Source organism: Musa acuminata, unplaced genomic scaffold (genome assembly GCF_036884655.1).
Source record: "Musa acuminata AAA Group cultivar baxijiao unplaced genomic scaffold, Cavendish_Baxijiao_AAA HiC_scaffold_429, whole genome shotgun sequence".
Taxonomy (NCBI): Eukaryota; Viridiplantae; Streptophyta; class Magnoliopsida; order Zingiberales; family Musaceae; genus Musa; species Musa acuminata.
This window is the reverse complement of record NW_027020676.1, coordinates 503315-525772: the sequence shown is the minus strand read 5'-3', so window position 1 is coordinate 525772 and position 22458 is coordinate 503315. Positions and strand designations below refer to the sequence as shown.

Genomic DNA, 22458 nt, shown 5'->3' with positions numbered 1-22458 from the left:
GCTGTAGACTAAGCAAAGGTAAGGACAAGCTACCAAACAACAGAAGTACTGCTCTAGTTCGTTTTTCACTAATCTATTTTATAGGTAAAGCCATAATCAAATAGGTGTGTAAATGAACCCAATAAGTCACAGAATTGACCTTAGCACTGCGTAGGGGGCATAGGAATAGGCATAAGGAACTTCAAGAATTTCACACGACAGGAGTAGAATGAGTGCGGTAAACAAATAGTGCTTCTTATTGTCTTAACTCATATTCCCTAGGAACCGTACAAGCCTGAGACCTCCAACTGGAAAGAATGGAATTTGCAGGGTTGAGATAAGATCTGATGCTGCCGAGTGGGGGTTATCCACTCCTAATAGCTAGACAAACTCTCTTTTCAGAAGCACCAAAAGAAACTCCCCTTTATGAATCGACTGACGACTTAATATAAGGGCAGCTCTCCCCCCAAAGGCTAGGCACGCTTACCAGGCACCAGTTGATCTTACGAAAGATCCAATTAGGTTTTGACTCATTGCTTCACACAAGCACTTAAGCCTACCCAGCTGTCAACTAATAACTTCATGAGGCTCATCTACTTTTCCTCTTTCTTAACTCCGATACTAATATAATCCAAATATCTATCCTCTGGCGCATCTCAACAAGCAGCTGGCTACTCTCTTTCTCTTCTGCCCCAAAACGAAACTGGAACTGATCGACTCTTAGCACCAACCTCTTCTTCTTAGTATGATGAAACTCTCCTTTCATTTGCACCCAAATAGACTCTACTTCATCAAGGCAAGGACAGATGCGGGTTCCCTTGCTTTAAGATCTGGGTATGTATTATAAGAATTGCCTAATGGAGTGTGCACCTCTTATGTAAACTAAGTAAACTCACTGGGAGCAAGTCATTCTTCCTGGGGAGAAGGCTTTCAGCACCTTTCTTTTTCTGCAATCTTATAGTAAGTGCTTCAGCGCTAAGTACTGCCAGACAGTCCAGTCCCAACAAGAAACAAGTCACTGGTAACGCAGATTAAGTGCGTGCTAATTTGTTTGTCGGGGAAGCAGTCGGGAAAGCAAGTTATGCTCTGTGGAGAATTTACTGAGTGTCCTTCTATTCTTGTTAAGTCTACAAGATCATCAGCAGAAGATTTCTCAGGATCAGGAAATGAGGGTTCTGCTCCGGTTGCTAACTTATATTATGGTTGGTGCAAGTACAGTTTTGGGGAGAAAGATCTTAAGAACCAGTTTCAAGATCAGTGTTGCCGGATCTGATTCAAAAGACAGAGATGGTTTTGTCTTGTATAGAATGGAATAGATAACCACATAGATAGGTAGCCTTAAGTTCTGAGTTTCCCTTATCCCAAGTTCAGTTATCAACGAGAGAATCAGAAGTTAGAGAAGCTAGATCTGAGGCAGTGCTAGGAAATGATGTATCTGTATCTGTTCTCAATTCAAGTTACGAGTAAGTAAGTATTAGAAGCTGGATAAGAATCAAGAGAATCCGCGGGTGAAGAAAAGAAGCAGTTGAAACATAATCAGCTGGGCGAATAAAGTGTAGTTCAGGGGCAACATAATCCAGTATAGTTTTGGGCGATGACTTGCTTGTTCTAAGAGTTTGTACGCTAGATGTATCACCCTACTATTAGATAGAAAGAAAGAAAGAACGTTTATCGCAGGGGAACCGTCAAGCGCACGACTAAACAGCTCCACTTATTATTATAGCTAGATACAACATCTCCTGCACCCGAACGAGACTTTCAGGAGAACTTGCTAAAACTAAAACCTACCTCGGCTTACTCACCGGACACTTATTCTTATCTCGCAGACAAAGCTCAAACATCACTGGAATATTCCACTTTACTTGAAACAACATCTTATCTCATTGACTTAACCTTAACTGCCAACCTTACTACTTTTCTGAATCGGCAAGACGAGCACTACTCGGTGTTTGAACCTATCTACACGACAACACTTGAAACAATATAGACTCCAAAAGCTACAGCAGCATCCGACCTTATATCTACTGTTTTCTTGACTTCCCGCTCCTAAGGCTATCTTAACTCCCTCCCTTCTTGCCCCAAACTCGAATTGAAGGTGAAAGACTTCCCGTTCCCGCTGAGCTTGCATGATATCCTTACTTTAGCCAAGCACCTGTATTTGAAACTATTCCTTGAACTTCAGTAGACAGATATTCAGTACTTTCCACTATTCCTTGAACTTCAGTAGACAGGTATTCAGTACTTATGGCATCAACTTCACTTTCATAACCTATTAATCAGGAACGGACTTGATTCTTTCACTGTTGCTGGAACTCTCTCACTGGTTCTTGCGTCGGCAAACTACACTCTTTGCCTTGTAACCGTTCATTGAAACAAAGAAACAGCCCAACGAATGCATTTGATGCCTAAGATACCAGATATCACTTGCTAACTCCCAATCACCGAAAACAGGAGTTTACTTGCTATACGCGAGCGGAACACCCTTCTAAAGCAAGCTTTTGATCTTATTAAAAACTTCTATATAAGACAAGACTCTCTTTTTTCCGACCACGGAGCTAAATCCTCTGTAGAATTACCCACTAAACAGGACTTGAAACTCACTCTTATCTTCATAGTCTTCTTTTCTTTCAACTGAGTAAGATCGAACTCCTTCTCCAGCTGATGCTGATTCTTGAGTCGCTGCTTAAACAATAATAGAATCTCTAGAGCACGAATCTCTAGAGCACCTGGGTTATAGTAATGTCAAGTGTCGAACAGTCTATTCAGCTTCTGATCTATCTTCTCTTGAAACTACAAAATATCTTGATTATGCTTTAGAACTGGAATGAATGCCTCTGAATCCGTCATCTTCTCTGGAAACGGAGTCTCTTATCTTGATACCGCTTCTTCTTCTGGAACTTAAACTCGAGCAGGACTACCTGGACAACTACTTTACTTGTAAACTTAAGACTAAACAAGGGATTACACTCGGGATTCTGAATCTACTTAACTGTAAACTATCCCCCTCGGTCTGATACTGGGTTTGTTAAGAGCAACCAAGCATACAAGTAACTACGTCCTGGACAAGCAATGGCTCCGGGCCAAGCAACTACAAATGGGCGCATACGGAACTACTTTGAACAGAAGTGGGACTCTCAGGAATTCTATAATACAAACTGAATCCACTCACTCACTCACTTACACTTAGGGCATCAAAGCAAGCACAACTGAGTCAAGCACTTAAGCCTATCCTCTTTCCCGCTACTCCTCTAAGTCACTAACTAGTTTAGTGCTTTCTTTCCAACCTAGTAGTGTTTGTTCCTTCTTGCCCAACCCTAGTTCTCTCCTAGTGCAACTCAAAAGTCAAAAGAAAACATATACTAATCATAATTCAAAGAGGAGGAAGACTTCAACTCAATTACTTACCGCAACTAAGTACTTAATGAACTAGAAAATTGACATTACCTTCATTGCTTAACACAAGTAACACTATACTAGACTTAATCCACAAGAGAATCCGTAGTCGAAAGGAAGTCTGCTGCAATGAAAGCTGGGTTAAGGTCCTGATCAGTATATGAATAAGAATATTTCTCTGAATAAGGAGAAAGATAAGAAGCCTTCAAAGAAGCAAGTAAAGACACTGCAACAACTAAGTAAATGAAACAACCTCAAGAACTCACTAAGGCGCCTGCTTACTTTATATTATTCCTTGAAACCGCTTATGCTTATGCTTACGCTTAAGTAAACCTAGCCTCTTATTCTCTTCTTCGGGGTGCATTAGCTTACTCTTGGGCTCGAGGCTGTAAACAAACCCTTCTTTTGAGTCTTTTAAGGCAGGGCACTCGAACAGGACTACCGGGATCAAGACTCACTTTCCCGGTAAGGCTCCTCCGCGCAACCAATTACTTAAGGGCAAAGGAACGAAAACAGGTAGACGAACACAGTTTAAGCTCCGATCACAGAAACCTCGTCCCTACCTTGTTGTTTTTGTTTGATGTAAAGAGGCCCAGGTTTTGATTTCCAATGAGCGGAGGCTAGTATGAGGGTAGTCCCTACTCTTGTCATTCCGTAGATTCATGAGAATACCTGAACTCGGGGATCGGAAACAGAAATCAAGTGACTTGTTGTAGTTGCACGCTCGTCTCCTTAAGAAATGCCCGCCTAAACGGAACGACTTCTTTACTTTAGAATAATATACTACTGAACACCAATCCACGATTGCTAAAGATCATTTCTGTTTCACCAATGGGAGGAGGTTCCAATCAGCTCCACATTTAGAAAGGATGCTTTACTCCTCTATATCGCCTGTCTTCTCATCATAGGCTTTCAGCACCTTGCTTCTTTTCATTTCCATTGGAATGTTCTGCTTTTCTACAGTACAAAAGCCTTATGAATTAGTATTGGAAAGCTCTTTCCTTTCCTTGCATTCGGCATGGTAGTTCTTTGGGACTTAGGCGGAGCCGTACCTTTACCTTCTTGGGGTTTAGGCCGATACTCATGTCTATCAATAACAGCAACTGGGGCAAGTGCACTTTTGCTATGAATGGAATCATGGTGCAAATGAACTTATTAACTCAACTCCGAAATACATAGACAGCTTATGTCCTATGCCTTCTTTAACAGGTAGGGGACTATAATCAATTCGTAAAAAGTCGTTAAGTCACCTTCTTGCTGAGTTTTTCCACCAAGCAGACCTGAGATAGAAGTCCCACCTTAAACCTAATTTCACTTCAAGTACTAAAAACAAGTAAGTGGGATCCCGCCTAGGCAATTCAATAGAAATACATTAGGTGTTTTCCCTCATTGACTATTTTCTTAAAAGGAAAGACAAAAGGGGGTGACAAGACCAGCGCAGCACGCCCGACTGGAATATTGACTATCCCGTAGAACAGAACAGACCTAGTCACTCGTTAAGGAGCTGGTAATCATGGAATATAGTATATGTAGGTTTAGGTCTTCCTAGAGCGAAGCCACATGTGTTTTATACGTTCTGATCCGACATTAAGAATGATTTACTTAACTTCATCCGCGAGTGAGGATAGCCCATTACGAGGTTCCGTTTCAAGGGAACAGTCTCAAGCGCGAGTCAATCAGTATCTGGGTGCGAGTGCGGTGAAAAGCGGTTCAATTATCTTTTCCGTTCTGGTTTTGTATCCGATATAAGCCGAATGCAAGTAAGGGTAAGGCGAGAAATCAATAAGGGAGTTTCACCTGGAAAGATAGAGCAGGGTATAAAGCTTTCACCGCTAAGTCTCAAGAGGATTGAGCTCGAGAATCAGAATCAGCTGTTACCCTGTTGAGTGAGACTTTTATACAGTAATTTCATTATGACTTTTTGCCGAGAATAATCCGTAGAAAGATGAAGTTTCGAGTGGTGGCGAAAAGAAGCTAGTTGAGTATAGTATGGGAGAAGAATCCTGAGAAGAATGCAAGATAAGTAGAACAAGCAACGGCTACTAGAAACTCATATTCTCACATTAAACAAGTAACGAACGACTAAACTGTACCTGAAAGAAGCAACAGTGCACTCTCCTTAAAATCAGCTAGCAAAGGAGCCGGAATAAACAAACTCATTTATGGTTTCGGGGCGCAAGTCAGCTACAAGCGGTTCTAAATTAGTTGTCGACTCTCAATCGGGAATAAGATAATAGTACTCGGGCTTGCTTTGAAGGGCAGAAGAAAGTATAGGCTTAGTTTCGAGGTGTGAGTGAGCGAGATACTTTTCGTTCCTATGGTCTACTGCTTTAAGGGGCGAGGGAAATCGTGAGATAACAGTCTTCCTTCATCTGCTGCAATGATTCTTTCCTATGGATAGATACCATCGGTGAACAAATGAAATGATGGATTTAGCTTATTGATTGAGAATTACCTCTTACAGATGCACATATAAAGGAAGATAGATCGCTTATGTCTAGGTCGCCCCGCTCTCGCTTTGCTCTCCCCTTGACTTCTGTCGTTGGACTACGCGCACAGGATCGGTTTCAATAATGGCTGGATCATTCTGCCGCTGAAAGAGAACTTAATCACACACAAGCAAGATGAAGTGCTATTCCACCGGTGAGAAGAGAAGAACTGGTACTTTATGCTAATATTGAAGAAGCGAGAACACACTCGTGATAAGGGCGGAATAAGGGCTCTCTTCTTCTAACAGAGTGCTTGAATCGGAAGAGTTTGTTTCTTTAGGTTTGTGTTTCTCCTTCCAGTGTCGAGTGTCATTGTAGCAAGTGTCATCATATATATAAGTCTCATCTCTTTTCTCATGCCCACCGCTATCTTCTATTCCAGAGGCAAGGGATAAATAATAAGAGGAATAATAAGGCGCAGGAGAAGTATCTTCGGTAGTGAGAAAGTCTGTTCCTCATTTAGGTGCCCTTAAGTAATTGGCTTAAGTATAAATAATAGAATAGTGGCCCTTTCGAAAAGCCCATACACGTTATTGATTTCTGATAGAATCAAAAAAGCAATATTTCTATCTGAGTTCAAAGCTAAAAGCAGGTAGAGCAGAGAACAAAGGTCTTTCGAAAGCAAAGGAAAGGGGCAAAGTTGCGATTAAAGCGAAAAGTCAGCTGGTATATAATTATTCTTAACTTCACAATTATTTCATGATTCAGGGTTAACTCCACTTTCTTCACCGAAATAGTAAGTAGTACTTTCGAACTAAACTAGCATACCCGCCTTTACTTGGGGTTGGACCACTTAGTATCGCGCGACCAGTTCCTGTTTCATCGTCTTCAAGTATTGTTCGGGGAAGGAAAGAGCTTTCTTGTTACTCACATCTATTATAGGAGAGCACTTACATTCCATTCAAAAGTAAAGGTTTCTGGGCAAAGAGGTCATTCTACATTTGATTAGTGGAACAGGGGTTCAACAACGCTAAAAGAAAAAGGGCTATGTCTCGTCTCTGGGGTCCAAGCATTAATTCCGTGGCGCTGGATTGGATGGAGCTCCGCGTTCCTGTTCTTGTTTAATACCGAAAGGAAGTAGGTAATCGGTGTTGGCTTAAGGGTAGTGATCCTGTTGCATCTGTATTTGTTGAACAGAGGATAAGAATTCCACTCATAAGTAACAGCCTGTGAACTTGTATATAAGGAAGGGGAGTCGTCCTGCTTCATCTGTATTTGTTGCCAGCTGCTTGTTTCATTACTTGTTTACTTACTTGGGTAGTCAAAAGAGAGTACTCACTTGTTAGGGGCCAAGCAACTTCTAACGACCAAGCCACTACTAACCAAACAACGGCGCAAGACGTTGAGCGGTAGCAAAAGTAATAGGCCAAGCAACTACTAACGACCGCCAAGACACGGATAGACAAGCAACGGCGTAAGCCGTTGTGCGGCAGCAGCAGTAGTGGGTTATAACGCAGTTATAACAATTCCTTTGTTCGACCAAGCAACTACTAATGTTGCGCGGTAGGAGCCTGAGTTAAGCGGCAGTGTTGTTTGAGATCTAGGCGGCCAAGTAACTACTAACGTTACGCGGCAGCCAGTAATAGCCATAACAAAGTTATTACAATAGATGCTTTCGGGAGCCTGAGTTAAACGGCAGGGCCGCTCCACTCTTTCTATTACAGTAGATGCTTTCGGGAGTGGAGTGAAAACGGTAGGAGTTGAGTGAAAACGGTAGCGAGCTAGTCAATAACGCTCCTTTTATGCCCCTATTTTGCTGGTAGAACAAAGGACAGGCTCTCATCTCATCTAACTCGGGTATCATCTAACTCGGGATTCCACTATAAATCCGGTCTTCAACTAGCCAATAACCTAGGAGCAGTTAACAGATCTGAAACAGCAAGAAATCAATCAAGAAATCCAGTGCTCTTCTCCCCTTTGCCAACCTCTGCCCTTACTTTAAGCTTTCTGGTTCAGATCCTTTTCCAACCTCTGATCGAGTGGACTAATAGAAGATAGAAATGAGATCTATTGAGCAGGTATTCCTACTTGTCAGTTGCATTCCCAGTTTCATCCGTATTTGTTTACAGAGGAGAGGTTTAGTATAGTAGTAAAGGAGGAAGTCCACCGATTCCCCGCATATAGTAATAGAACTAGTAGTAGAGTAGTTAAGAGCCTGAGTCGAGGTCAAGGAGAAAGCTAAGGTTAAGGCTTTTAGGCGAGGTCAGCGTCAGCTGCTGGCTGCGATGCCTTTGATGCGAGGTATCTGACAGCAAGAACAGTGCTACCGGGATCAAGACTCACTTCCCCGGCTGATGATCTTGTTCCTACTCCCCTGAGTCGAGTCTCTTTCTTCTGAGAGTGGAATACCGATCCCCAGTTGCATCTGCTATTAAATCAGTGTCAGCTACTGGCCTGGCCTCTCTTGTAACACCATATTTCTAGTTTCAGGCTTTCACACCAGATAGAGAGTGACTTGGCCCATAGTGGAGTCTTCTCTTCTGTTTACAAGTAAAGGGATCTACTAACTGGTTCGAGGGATGGTTGCCAGCTACCCTATTTGTAGTAGTTCCTTGGCCCGTGCCTTGGTTATCCGTTCCTTGGTGAACCAAACCCAGGAGTGCAAGCCTTAACAAGCAATCAGGAGTTACAGAACCAAACCACTTCCCGGGGGCTGCTGCTAGGTATTATCAGACTGATGCGGTGCCCACTCGGACTGGATGCTAGGGTATACTCAGACTATAACGGTGTCTACCAAGCCTGATACTAGTGCTTCCAAGCCTGACACCGGTGGGTAACAGCCTGAAAGCGAGGTATGCATCCTGGTAATAGAGTAGAGTAGTTAAAGAATCCAAGTATGAAGCAGCAGGCTAATAGGTGTAGTAATATAGTTCCAATGATTCTAGTTTTCATAAATAGTAGTAGGATCCCTAGTGGAGAGTCAAAGTCTGATAGATAAGCGAGCCACCCCAGAGTTGCGGTTAGGGTAGTAAGCCCAATAGTCAGTGCCAAACTTAGGGACAAGCTTAGTAGTCAGTTGCGCGGCAGCTTATGAACAAGTCCTAATTCCGCCAAGTCCTGTTTTTGGGTGTTCTCGTAGACAAATATTCTCTATTTCTTCTAAGCTTAACACAAGCACCCGACCTATACATTACTTCTAAGCCTTAACCTTACTTTCTCACTGGCACTGGACCTGGACTTATAGTCTAAGCTTGGCCCCTATTCTTAGAATTCCGACAGAGAAAAAAGAAAGACGGATACGCTTATGAAAACCCGGGTTTTGGTGAATGAAGATCCTTTCTCTCTCCTATAGCTCTGGCAACTGGCAACTTGACTTCCCACTTCTTAAGCACTAACTGACTTATATAAGAGAACAGAGCCGGACTAACGCGCAACTCACGTAGTTTCTTGTTGGATGAAACAAGTTAACCTAGCTCTATTCTTTTGCTTGCCTCGTCAACTCCCCTTTCTGAATCGATAGCAGAGGTGCTGAAAGCCTTGGTGGTAAATTCTGTTTCTGGTAAAGAAGATACTTGCTTGGAAGCGGTAAGGAGGCGAGGTAAAGTACTTGCTCTGGCTCCTACTAAAGTCAAGAGCATTCCCACTTCAATTCTCTCTTATAATATCATAAGAAAAGAAAGTTTTTGATATGGTTTTTCTACTGATAACTTATATATAAGGGGAGTGGAAAGGAAAGTTCAAGTCACTAATTCCCGGTATTTTTGATAGCAGGTGACTGGGTGGGTGTCTAAGAGACTGGTGAAGCAGACCTCGCATCAAAGGCATCTAGATAGCAGCCCTCTTCTTAACCCGAACTTGACTTTAGAACTCACTCCTACTGTTGCTACTATCTGAACTAACTCCTACTGTGAAAATAGAGTCTCTTTGGGTGCAAATGAAAGGAGAGTCTCTTAGTTTTTGACACTGGAGCAAGGGTTCATATAGCAGACATGGTACCGAGTCGAGTCAACAAACACTATTGGATAAAAGCAAGGAGCGGAAGTCTTGGATCCGTAGAGCAAGATGATCTCTGCAGCTTTGTCTCTTTCTCGGATATTTGGATTTCTTAGGAGAATCAGAGGCCATATCAGCAGTAAGCAATGCCACTTTCGAGTCGTAAACACCTATGTGCGCGCGATACGATTAAGAAAGGGCCACATCCACTTTTCCTGAGGCCAAACACTGGACTTGCGCCTTAACCTTACTTTCGAACGGAAACATCTCTTTAATCTTATCTGACTACTGGAACTGTGCTTGTTCTTATGTTTGATTAATAGTTTTGTTAGGAAGTAAACTGCAAGCAAGCAACCACTCTATATTTGTAGCGAGTAGCGAGAGGGGCGAGTGAAGTGAGGCTTCATAGGTAATTTCCCATCCCATCTTACTAAAGAACCAAGACACTACTCTGTTTGTCTCTATCTGTGATTATTGATTATTATAAGATTTCATTTACAAGTGAAAAGAGACTAGGTTCAAAGATACTAGCATAAGTGAAATAAATAAAGTAGAGGAAGCTAGTTGAAGCAGAATCACCGAGCTAGCGCATTCCAAGTATGAGTATTTTCACACCTGATCTGATTTATAGTTGCGCGCGGGAAGAACTAATTAATTAAGGGCAATTGTCTAGGTTCGTTGCTAAAGTAATCCTTAGTTTCATCCTTGTTTGCTACTCCTTCTTGAGTTTTATGGGAAATGACCTATGTTTTGAAACCTTAAGTTTATGCAAGAGAAGTTATTGTGTCCGTAACTCGCTAAAGCCTACCTTTTTAGATCTTATTATTATATCTGACTTTGTTGAGAGTTCAATTATACTTACTTTGTGGAGAGTGAAATTCACACTTTCCTACTTGTACTGTACTGGTTTGGCAATGGGGGAAGAATACGGAAGGGTTTTTCAAAAGAAGGGTTTTCTAGTCAAACTTCTGCTCAACGGCTAAAAAGAATAGTTTACAGCCTGAATAAGTACTTAATAGGATAACAAGCTAAGGGTATTTTCCCTATACTTTCTGGGGAAGCTGACTCAATCTATTCTTTGACTCCCACCCGGCAGTCCAAGCCTCATTGATCGTATAGAGGAAAAAGCCCTACTTATTAGAATGGAATCCTACACCTATACTACCAATAATAAGGATTGGGCTAGTGCCGGCCAACAACAATACCTCAACTCAGAACTCCGGCTTACCCTCCGTATTACTTTCCTCGATTTCAAACTATCACTTCTGTTTCTATTTCTTCAATTCATAAGAGAGAAACCAAGGATTGGACCAGCGCCAACAATACTTATGTTCTAAACCCGGACTTGTTCCGTTGACTTTTTCGTAATTCCACACAGTATTTTACGTTACTATCCTAACGCCTGAAATAACTGCTAATGAGAACCACTGATCAAAGGTCAGAGAAAAGAATCGAACCTAAGCATTAATCTAGTAACTCAGGCTGTCTTTCCTGTCTAACCTAACCAACTCAAACCTCGCAAACTTATATTAGTATCGGAAAGAGTTGATCTATTGCTAATAAGAATCAGGTCGGAATTGAAATAAGTAACCCAAGTCTGACTCTTTAAGATAACATACCCTTTGCCGGTAGCAAAGGCTTTCAGCACCTCACTTTATTTCCTTAATGAGATCCGTGCTTGCCATTACTACCAGTAATTGTTTTAGTCCACCTCTACCCGTTATTAGACTTGTTCCCGGCATTCTTGCTTGTGAATCCGCGCTTAGCTTCGAACTTCAACTAATGCCTTTCACTCCGACACTGCTCCCAGCTCTTCTTACTGAACTATGCCCTTAATTCTGCTTTCTTGCTTTGCTTGTTTGTTAATTCTCCATAATACAATAATGAATTAACTGATATCAGATTAGTTGTTTATTAGCGGGTTCAAAAGGTCTCTGCTTTCGCTCTCTCGCTTACCTAGCTAAGTCGACTCTGCCAATAAAAGAAATACTACTGATGGAACTGCACCTAAACCTAAGGGATTGGACTACACACCGATACTATACAAGAACTCACCTAGGAACGGGGAATACAGCTGCCGACCTCGGATCTGACTTGACCTTCTCTTATTCTGAAATTGATTACTTGCACTCTGTAGCTCAACACTATAAGTTTCACTATCCGCGCTTTGATCTAGTAGAATTGCGCGCGAGTTAGAGTTTTCCTCTCCCGACTTTGATTAGTTTGAATATCCCATCTATCATTCGGGAACTCCGCCCTAAATTCCTATGCTCTAGCTGAGCTTACTAGCGCAGTAGTAAAAACTGCCTCTCTTTGCTTTGAAACTGACTGACACTACTACCTGAGATGAGAGGCTTGCTTCCCTGGCTATCAAATACTAATATTAGACCCTATAGAATCAAGTTACTACTGATCTGATGAGAGAACAGCTACCAACTAGGAATTACAATAATAAAGAGAAATCCAACCGCTAATAACTAGAATCGAACAGTAATGAAGATGCTAAGAATGCGGCGGGTAGAATGGAGAATGGAGCTACAAAAAGTCAGTATGAGTACCCTTTCCTTTCGAACATAGGAATAAGAATCTAGGAGTTAGGTTTAGGATCTAGTCGAGTAGAGCTAGTATTTGATTTGAGAATTCTTATGCCCTTACTGAACTTCACCAAGTATTCAAGGCAATGACACAGGAGGATAGAAATCCACTCTTGAGTCGAGAGATCTGTCTAGGCGGGTAAGGCTACTAATACAAATATCAGAATAAGAGAACAACTCTAAACAGGTAGCATAGGGATAAAGAGTTTACCCAGTGCTTAAGGGAATGAAACCATTGAGAAGAAGAATACACTAGTGCACTAAAGGCTGGGCTAATCAATAGAAAACTATAGCTTGAAACTAAGACTTGAAATGGTGCTTCCAATACTCTGGCTGCTGTTGACTACCCGGTAGTGCACTAAATAAAAGAGTGAAGTCAACAACCCTCAACTAGGAATGCAAATGAGACCCCCCCCACCACGAAATGGGAATGAAACTCTAGCCTATTAGCCTACTCTTCCTTACTTGCCCCGGCCGCTCTTCAACCACTAAACTCAAAGCTGCCTTTTGCTCTTCAACTACGACACCTAGATCTGACTTTTCTGTCTTTTATTCTCCTTATCCTGCCTCTCACTCCTACGCTCTTGTTTCCTATGCTATTGTTTGAGTCTGATTGGTTGCCAACAGAGACAAGCCTTACTATACAGATAGAGCTTCTGAAATCCTACCTAAGCTCAAGCGCTACGCCCATGCATGCTTTTGCCTGAGTCCTTCTAAAACACATACTCACCAGATGTGGCTCGGTGAAAAAGAAAACGGAGTCTTTCTTTGAATTGGAGCTCTTCCTTCTCTTTCTTATTCTTACTTGAGTAACTGTCTGGAGGGCCGTAAAAGTGACATCGGTTACGTCTCGTCTCGTCTCAGGGTCGTACGCCTGGAACAAAAGAGGGTTCGTCTACGAATTTCGGCGATGAAAAAGAGCCAAGCAACGACGCCCTCCACTAACCAATTACGTTACGACCACATAACTAACTTGGTTGACGAACATGGTTTATGCGCTGCTAATGTAGCGGCTTGTCGAGCATTTGACAAACTCACACCATCCATTTCAAATGGGATTTGTCCCGTAGACACACGAGCAATCCAACCCGTAGGATTACCTTTTCCTCTTCCCATTCGAACTTCTATAGGTTTCCCCGTAATAGGAAGATCTGCGAGAACTCTGACCCATATCTTAGCATTTCTTCGGAATTGTCCGCTCATAGCACGATGGAATTGTCCGATTGTAGCCCGACGCGCTGCTTCAATGGCTCGATATGAAAGACGACCTGCTTCACTACTTTTGGTGCCATATCTTCCAAAACGAAGTTGTGTACCGTCTGGTTCGCAACCCCTACTACATCTGCTTTTACTAGATTTATTATATTTTGTACGTTTCGGATGTAGCACGTCCCTTCTTTTTCATACTATATGAGATCCGCACTTTGACACCTGAAATTCCGTAACGAGTAGAGACTTCAGCGGGAGCATAATCGATTTTCTGGTTAAATACATTAGGAGATGTTTTTCCAAACTTTCCGCATTCAGTTCTAGCTATTTCCGCACCTCCTAATCGACCTGAACAACTAATACGTATCCCCTCCACCCCTTTAGGCATTATTAAGGGAATCTCCTTGACTATATTACTAAAAATGGAACGAAATGAGATTGGATTGTTCCTCGGTTGAAAAGAGATGTCTTGAGCAATCAGAGAAGCACTTTGACAAACGGATTTGATCTTGACCGACTCAATTAAGGTATTAGTCTGAGTTCTCTGAAACAGATTATATCGCATTTTGTGCACTTCGTTCAAATAAGAGTTGTACCCGTAAGGAATTCTCCTCTTTCTCAGTATGATCTCTATCAGAATATCTATTCCTTTTATTAATTCTCTAATATCACCGAGGTCCATTAATTTATCCATTAATGAAATTATAGCATTGGGAGCCTTACCCATGAGGTTCCAACATTTGATCCTTAATTGACCTAGGAGTTGTTCCCGGGCATTGTCCAAAAAGAGGTTCTTATACACCCCGACTCCATCCCTTGGAAAGAAAAAGGTAGCACCGAAGAAAGGAAAGAGTGATATGGTTGTTTTTGTTGTTCCCGCGAAGCGAAGATCATTCGCCAAGCTAATTAAGTGGAGAAACCTCCTTTTGACTTGGCCAAGACACTTTCTATCGCTGGTAAAGCTTTCTACTAAAAAAGCGATGCGAGAGCGTATTCTCCTTTCGAAGTTGCTTCCTGCCTTACTTCCCCTCAAAGTAGATGGTTCAGCCAAACCCGGTGCCACGAAATGATTGAGAACGGAGACGGGGTCGAAATGCATTTTGTTCTTTGTATTCAATAAGTATTGCATAACCAAATAATGAAAGGATGGACGCACTGCTGCTGCTGGGAGGGTCCGCGTCGGGCCGCGGTACTTCTTTGGTAAAAAGAACTTGAATAACTGAGTTCTTCTGGAGGAGTGGTAATTCTCCATCTTCAAGGCTATGTTATTTACAACCCCTAAGTATTTAGGATGCGCCCCGCTGACCCGAAGTAATTTAGAAATAGGAGTATTTATCGATGGTGATCGGTCATGGTATCCATAGCTTAGCTTCTTTTTCGGCCAAATAAGGATTGAGTTTTGCTTATCCCGGTCTAAGAGCCTTATCAACTCCACTCTTTTCCTTGCCCCCTGGCCTCTGACTTCGTTTCGTTGTTCCTCTTTACCCTCGCTTGAATAAAGACACCTGATCGGCCCGACTTTCTCAAATGCCCACCACCGGCCCAAAACCTTTCCGGGTCTTGATTTGTCGGGTTGTTTCAGTCGTAGTGGTCGACGGGGAAGAAAGAAATGAATAAATGTCCTTTTTGGAAAATGTAGAATAATACACCTACCAAGACGAAAGCCAAAGGTCAATATTGTAGGTGGACGTATCGAACCGAAATAAGATCTAAGATTGACATCTTGATAGACTGATTTACCATAATAATAAATAGAGTCAATAGTGACGGAGCCGTGGGAAGAGAATGAAATCCTGCTTATTAGACCTAGGGGCTTCTATTCACCAGCGCAGACTAAAGAAAATTGCTCTCTGAACCGTGCTGGATAGTTACCCATCACACGGCTCGAAAACCAAACCTGTAGTGGATCCCGGGGGACAATGTTCAAGCGATTGATCCTTTGCCCCATACTTGGAGAGAATCCTCCCCGCTGCTGTGACGCTGCTCGTGATAGAAGCCGCTAACGTTCGGTTGGGATAAGTAAAGTGCCTTCGGTCGATTCGCTCAGGTGGTCTTCCCTTATCTTCCCTAAAGTTAAGAGTTGTTATGGTTTGAGAAAAGAAAGAGCACCGCCAAGTCCACTAGGGGCGCTAAGGAACGGTAGCTGCTTAGTCTAATCCGAGAGTCCAATCTCTGAGAACAGTGCTTTTGTGTCTGTCTTTGAATAAAAAAGAATGGGAGTGGTTGGTTTATTTAGGCTCCTTCTCATCCACTGCATAGCTGCGAAATATGGTACTATGAGCCCTCTGTCCCACGCATCTAACCTGCTCGCGTGGTTCACCGGTTCTACCGAAAACTATCATTTGTTGAAGCGGAGCATAGTGCTAAGCCGAGCGTAGTTACTTGCCTGCTTGGCGATCTCCTCTTTCGGTTTATTCACTGCTGCTAAGAAATGAAACTGAGTGAACTATTTGGGGTGATTTATTCCTAGGACAGGGCTGATATACGACTCGAGAACTTCTAAGATCTGTTACGGACTCTCCAGTTAAGCGAGCTGGGTGCCGGGGCCCTGGATGCGCTAGGGATCAGCACATTAGGGAGTGCTTGCTTGCTTTGGTTTATCGGCCTGGTATCCTTCACCTCGCGTTCATAATATCTACATTCAACTGTGCTCCGGAGACACGGTGGAAACACGCCCGCTTTTCATAGTATGGGGTGCCTCTTTCACGACATGCTATAGTCCAGGGTTGATTTCTTCCTGTGGTCTTCTAGCGGTAGAAGAAGTCGTGTCCGTCCCGGACATCTGCTACGTCCTTCCATGCCTTTCATTTCTGTTCTATGGGAGAAAGATCAGGAAAAGACGGACCGGACCCATTCGGTTACTTTCGCGGTCGCCCTCACTGAACCGACTTGGATCTGAACTACGATTCAGATCAAGTCTTACCGAAATCGGATTTCCTTTTCGTGCCATATGGCGCTTAGACTGGATTTATCCCCTTTCTTCCCTTTACTCTATTTGTTTTCGAGGACCGTGTAAAAGCAAACTCTCCAAATTTATGCCCAACCTTTCCATCAGTGATCTTACAACGAACAGGAGTTTTTCCATTGTAAATGAGTACGGAGCAATCAACGAATTCTGGCGAAATAGAAGATCTACGTGACCAAATTTTCCTGCTATCAATCTGTTCTCTGTTCTTCTTCATTCTAAACAGGAAAGCATCAAGAAAACTCCCCTTCCATAGAGATCGTCGTGGCATGATTAACTACATTCTGACTTGACCAACCCCCAATACTGCCCGAAATCCTGCTTTGGTTGGCTTCCCCCAAGGTGACACCGAAGGTCTACCTCCTTTCGTGCGCCCCTCACCTCCTCCATGAGGATGATCCACTGGATTCATTGCAACACCACGAACAATGGGGCGTCTGCCTAACCACCGGCTTTGTCCAGCTTTTCGAAGCTTACGTGCACCATGGTTGGGATTAGAAACTATACCAATTGTAGCTCGGCATCGGGAATCTATTTGTTTGGAAACACCCGAAGGTAGCTGCACAAGACAGAGTGAGGCAGGCTCCTTGATTATTTTCGCATATGTTCCTGCGGCTCGAACTAGCTTTGCGCCTTGACCTGGATTACATTCAATATCATGTACCCATGTTCCCATACGTAGATTTGCTAATGGTATGCAATTTCCTACTTGAGAATTGAGATCTCCTTTCCTGTATCTAGAAACTGGGGGGCGTGGCAAAGAAGCAGCCAGCTCATTGCTCCCTTCAACCCGATCTGAATTCGCAGTGGGAACAAGGTCTTGGAACCGACGAAGGTATGTATGGACATTCTGGGCAGGTCGCAAGAAGCTTTTAGAAGGTTTGGACCAATCGCAATTCATCACCGTTTTACCCGCTTCCAATTGATGACTTGCTAATATATAAGTGTTGACCTAAGCCCCTGTGTCCTGTGGCTCGGCTACCGAACCGTATGTGAGCTGCCTCGTACGGCTCTTCCTAGAAAGCCCCTCTCTCTCTCCTTTGAAAATCAAGCCAAAGCTCGGTTATTAGAGAAGCTGCTTCCTTCCTTGACTTCTTAGCTTGAAATTTATAGATTCCATTTGTTAGGGTTTTGTTTCTTATACCAGCTTTATTAGTTACGAGCTCACTTTCGCTTACTTCTTCCTTAAGGTTCATACTGACAAGGCTGACTTATTCCCTTAAGGTTCATACTGACAAGACTCTGTTACGACGCCTAGTCTATATCCACAGCGTTACTCCTCCCTTTCTTTGTAGACTGATAAGTTACTTTTTCACAAAAGCTTTGATCCTTTGTAGAACAGAACAGCTAAGCCAGTTATTTTGTTTGACTACCTAAAACTCACTCTGTAATTCCATAACCTTAGCCTCGGCTCGGCAAAGTCACTTCTATCTTTTTGCCATCAGGTCTAACCCGCCTTAAAAAAGAGGCTTGGCTTCGCTATCGCTCATTACTTGGTATAGAAAGAAATATTAGTAGTGGTCGACCACCTCAATGCTTCCTTCCTGACTTTTATAAGAAGCCCGCCAAGCAAATGAAGGTAGGCGGGTATACTACAAGAAACAAAGCTTTGTAAACTCGACAAGTAGCTTATTGATACTACTGAATTTCATGAAGTGGAATAAGGGGAGAAGCAAAGTGGAGCGAGCCGACCACTACATAAGCCGCTGGCAGAGAAAGCTCTTATAGCTTCCCATCATTCGTTGCTAAGCCAAGGTCTCAGGTCTCCGAGTCAGCCCTTGCTTTTTCGAAGAATCCTGCACCCATGCGCATACGGCCTGGCAGACCTTCCCTTTCTGCCGGAGCTTCATGGGCGTTGCCCCGTTCCCCAATCAGATGTTTGGATGTGAGCTATACTCCGCGAGGATCCACACGGGCTTATTGCCTTTGAGCCTTGCAATGAAACCTCTCTTCCCGTGTGAGACGGAATGCTCAGTGACAACCTATCAATTGTAACCGCCTGGCCTCTCTTGCTACCACGGTAGCTCCTAGTGTGGTCAGCACCAATCGTGTTCGGACTACGAAGCTTAACACTCATTCACATTGGTTCATCCTGCTATGCCCCAGGCCTTTTGCTCTTCTAACAACAATGGTGTCCGGCCATTCGTCAAGGCCATGGAATCCGCTGGACATCTCAGCGGCGGGATTGGATACCCGCATCTGATTGAAGTTCAATTGTAGTTACTCTCTAAAAGGAGAGAGATTTCTAGGTGGGTCGCTTCGCAAAAGACATTGCTTAGGACCAACGGGTCACACGACAGGTGCACGATCGACTTTGCACGCTCTATCCTTCATACCTTCGCCTATAGGCTTGGCTTGCAAGCTACCTTGATCCGTCTTCGGCTTCGATTCATTATGCTCAGCTGCTTCAAAAAGCCCTAATCTTTCTTGCTGCCTCAAACTCTGCCAAGAAAGCGCTCCTTTACGTTTGATCCTATGTGCCCAGATAACGCAATCCGTTCTCCACTTTCGGATCTCGCAAAGAGAAAACGGATTGATTCCAAGAACTTGATCTCTCATTCGCGGAGCAAAGAAAGTGCGCTTTGCCCCAGCTACTGCTATCCTTGGGATACTTAAAGAGCTATCGAAGCAAAGGGATGTAGTATCTCCCTTGGCAAAGGGGGAGGACAGGGAAGAGAAGAAAACGTCCTTCGCGCTAGTTTGTTTGCTTCCTGCGCTGGCTTGGCTCTTCGACCAAGGAGGCATGAAGGTTGGAAGGCCGACCACTACATTAAGCGTAAGCAAGCACTTGGCTTGGGAGCCCCTTCTTTGAGAAACTTGACCGGGCAGGGAAGAGAACGAATAAAGGCAAAAGATAGTGGCAATGGTGGATTCTAGGATCTTACGCGGCGGAGCGAACTCTTCTATCGTGTTGCATTTCCTCTGGCGGCGTAGCTTAACCCCCCATCGTACTAGAGCGATCCGAGAAGAACGATTAGGGTCATATTCGATCCTTTCAACAATGCCAATAGACTCAGTGCTGCGTTTCAGGTCGATTTTTCGCTGCAATCGCTTTGAGCCACCCCCTCGGTGAAAAGAAGTAATACGACCGGAAGAATTCCTACCTGCAGACTTACGCAGACTCAAAGTGAAATGTCTAAGTGCTCCACCTTTGAGGCTTTGTCTCATTCTCTCTCTCGTCATCTTGATATTATGCTGCCTATACTGTCATGAAAGCTCCTACTACTCCTACTCCTTATCCTCATAGATCGTCGTTGGTCCTTTATCATCTCTTTCTTGGGTAATGGTTGAGTTGAGAACTGCGGGGCCCCCCGAAATCTTATCTTGTAATCCGGGCGGGCTGCTTCCGGTCCTGCTACTCAACTGGAACTTCCGTTTAGAAAAGAAAGAAGTAGCGCCTAATATTAGAAAAGAAAAGAAGTAGCGCCTAATATTAGAAAAGAAAAGTCAGATGTTTTGTTAACTATGAGGAGGTCTATATTATAGAACTATGAGGAGGTCTATATTATAGATTATTTGATTGGACTTATATGCGCTAATCTTAAAGAAAAGAATATAGAAAGAGAAAAGAAAGAACTACTATGAACTGGTCTTTTATTACTCATTTAGAGAATCCAGAAAAGAATATAGAAAGAGAAAAGAAAGAACTACTATGAACTGGTCTTTTATTACTCATTTAGAGAAGATTATAGCTATTGATTTATAAGATTCAAAAGAGAAGATAGATTGAAGCCAGTCAGATGAAAAAGAGAGATTGAAGCGGGCCACACAATTAGAAATAGATTTTAGCGGGTAATTAGAGATGGATTCTTAACGATAGATTCTTTGAGTTCATCGTTGTGCCTTAGGAGTTTCACAGTGTTAGAGTTTTGTGAGTCAGCAGAGCAAGTTTAGGGTATAGATCGAAAGCCCTCGTGCGCCGGGAAATAAGTGGTAGAGTTCCAGAAGCCAACCAGAGTAAGAGTCAATCATACTATACTGTATGCTTTAAGCTGACTTTCATTCTGGAGCGGGTGCATTAGCAAGTGGAGGTTTGCTAGTGTTGTTGTTACTCTATTACAGAAGTTGTGCATTCAACAAGCAACTGCACTTGTTTATTGTTCCGAATCAACTAATTGAGATGAGAGTGCCGAGTCAATACTGGATTTTATTGCACATGGTCCTGGTTTGGGGGAACATAAGCTCTGGAAGGAGAAGGGAACAAGGAAGAAACAAGCAATACAAATGCATTTTGGGAATGGTTACGAGGTTCAATAATGGATGAGCTATAAGAAGAGTTGACCATGCCTTAAACGACCGGACTCATTCACAACTTAAACGAGGAGATATTGAGTTCCTTCACTTTAAGGCAAAGAGCAAGAAAATACCATAGTAATTGAACCGACACCAATAGATAGAGCAGGAATCCAGCAGGCAAAAACACAGAAAGCAGAAGACTGGGGAAGAGACCTCCGGGAAGGAGATACTTCCCTCAGACAGGAGTACCAATACTATATTCTCTGACTTAAGCTTTCTTGCCCTAATACCTCAGACAGGAGTACCAATACTATATTCTCTGACTTAAGCTTTCTTGCCCAAATATATAATATATAAAGAATCAGACTTGCCCAAATATATAATATATAAAGAATCAGCTACTTTATTGAGATAGATTCCACAAAGAATCAGCTACTTTATTGAGATAGATTCCACATTCCAAAAGTGGAAAAGAGGTGAAACAACACAAAAGGGATATTCTCGTCTATGGGGGAGTGGGCCAAGCATGAATTCAGTGACGCAGTAGCTCAAACAAAGGAGTGGATTTGAAGCTACCTAGCACAATACTGAATACTGTAAACAACAAAGCATTGCTTTAGAGATTGAAGGTAGTGTAGCGCGAAAGGAACACACTTCGGGCAGTAGGAAAACTAATGAGAATGGAATTGAGCTCTATATACACTTAATATTGAAATACGAGTGGAAAGAGAACCTATAACGCTGATGAAGAAAGGACGGAAAGTGACCATCAGAATAAGAAGCAACCAAAAAGTCAGAGAATCCAAGGGCTCACTAGACGGTGTTGTAGGCTGGAGCTAAAAGTAGTAGATTGGAGTTTTAGTGCAGAAGAACTCCGAATTCGCTTTTATGATGGACAACTATCTGATAGACAACTAACATCAGAAAGAATATAATATAGATAAGAAAGAGCAACGTATAGAAAGAAGCAAGTGAGTAACAGGATACTAGGAAAGTCAGCGCTAAAGGAAGTTATTCAATGAATTCTAAAGATAAGGGAGTTTAGTATAGAGAGAGGGGAGTAAGAGATCGATTGAACAAGTCGAGTGAGGGTCGGAACTTAGCATCTTAACTTCCAGTCTTGTTTGGGGAAGAATCAATTCCCATTTGAAATTGTTTAATAAATTGAAGAGAAAGTCAAATCAAATAGAATGCCCCTACCCTATTTACCAGTATAAGATTCATGAAAAGAGTCAGACAACCCCTTGTTAGGAGCTAGCTATTATTTGATAGTATATGAGTAGAAGTATATGAGTAGAACAGAAATTAGATAAGCGCGACTAGCTCAGAAACCACACAAAGACAAACACATGGAGGCCCAACTCATAAATCATAGACTAACCAAAGAAAGCACATGGGGATATTGGACGCGTGTCTAGTTCTCATTGGAAAGGAATCGGCTACATATTCTTTCTGTCTCCCGCCTGACACAGTTTTACAGGCGGTGATACCTGATTGGCTCCAAATCCATAGTTGTCGAAATAATCTAAAGAGAACAAGCCTTTGAAACCGGGGTGACACATGGTTGTACTGGTAAGCTTTGGGCTGGAGATTGACGATTGACTGAGCGTGCTTTGGCAACTCGTGGTGGAGTACTCTCAGACAGATTAGCTCGCCAGCT

General features: G+C 42.8%; 3 protein-coding genes across 3 annotated transcripts; all 3 read right to left on the bottom strand.

Moving 5' to 3' along the window:
• Window positions 1-13167: 13167 nt before the first annotated feature.
• LOC135659106 (small ribosomal subunit protein uS3m-like) lies at window positions 13168-16692 on the bottom strand. The gene is made up of 2 exons (XM_065176262.1): window positions 16473-16692; window positions 13168-15347 (listed from the first exon to the last, which is right to left on the bottom strand). Exons 1-2 carry the CDS (start codon window positions 16545-16547, stop codon window positions 13749-13751), a joined length of 1674 nt encoding a protein of 557 aa, XP_065032334.1. The 5' UTR covers window positions 16548-16692; the 3' UTR covers window positions 13168-13748.
• A 9-nt stretch (window positions 16693-16701) lies between these two features.
• LOC135659105 (large ribosomal subunit protein uL2m) lies at window positions 16702-17465 on the bottom strand. Its single transcript, XM_065176261.1, has one exon. The coding sequence runs from the start codon at window positions 17461-17463 to the stop codon at window positions 16840-16842; it is 624 nt and encodes a 207-aa protein (XP_065032333.1). The 5' UTR covers window positions 17464-17465; the 3' UTR covers window positions 16702-16839.
• A 42-nt stretch (window positions 17466-17507) lies between these two features.
• Window positions 17508-21091, bottom strand: LOC103973621 (large ribosomal subunit protein uL2mz, N-terminal part). Its single transcript, XM_065176263.1, is given in 3 exon segments — window positions 17508-18441; window positions 18443-18507; window positions 18861-21091. Coding segments are annotated over 3 exon segments (1107 nt in total). The 5' UTR covers window positions 19746-21091; the 3' UTR covers window positions 17508-18284.
• Between the last annotated feature and the right edge of the window lie 1367 nt (window positions 21092-22458).

What these genes read in the sequence shown, in the direction of transcription:
- LOC135659106 (XM_065176262.1), bottom strand. Translation starts at nt 16,547, where the DNA reads ATGGCACGAAAAGGAAATCCGATTTCGGTAAGACTTGATCTGAATCGT. An exon ending in ATCCAAGTCGGTTCAGTGAG is followed by an intron (nt 15,348 to 16,472) that starts GGCGACCGCGAA and finishes ATTGACTCTATT; the next exon opens with TATTATTATGGTAAATCAGT.
- LOC135659105 (XM_065176261.1), bottom strand. Translation starts at nt 17,463, where the DNA reads ATGAATTGCGATTGGTCCAAACCTTCTAAAAGCTTCTTGCGACCTGCC.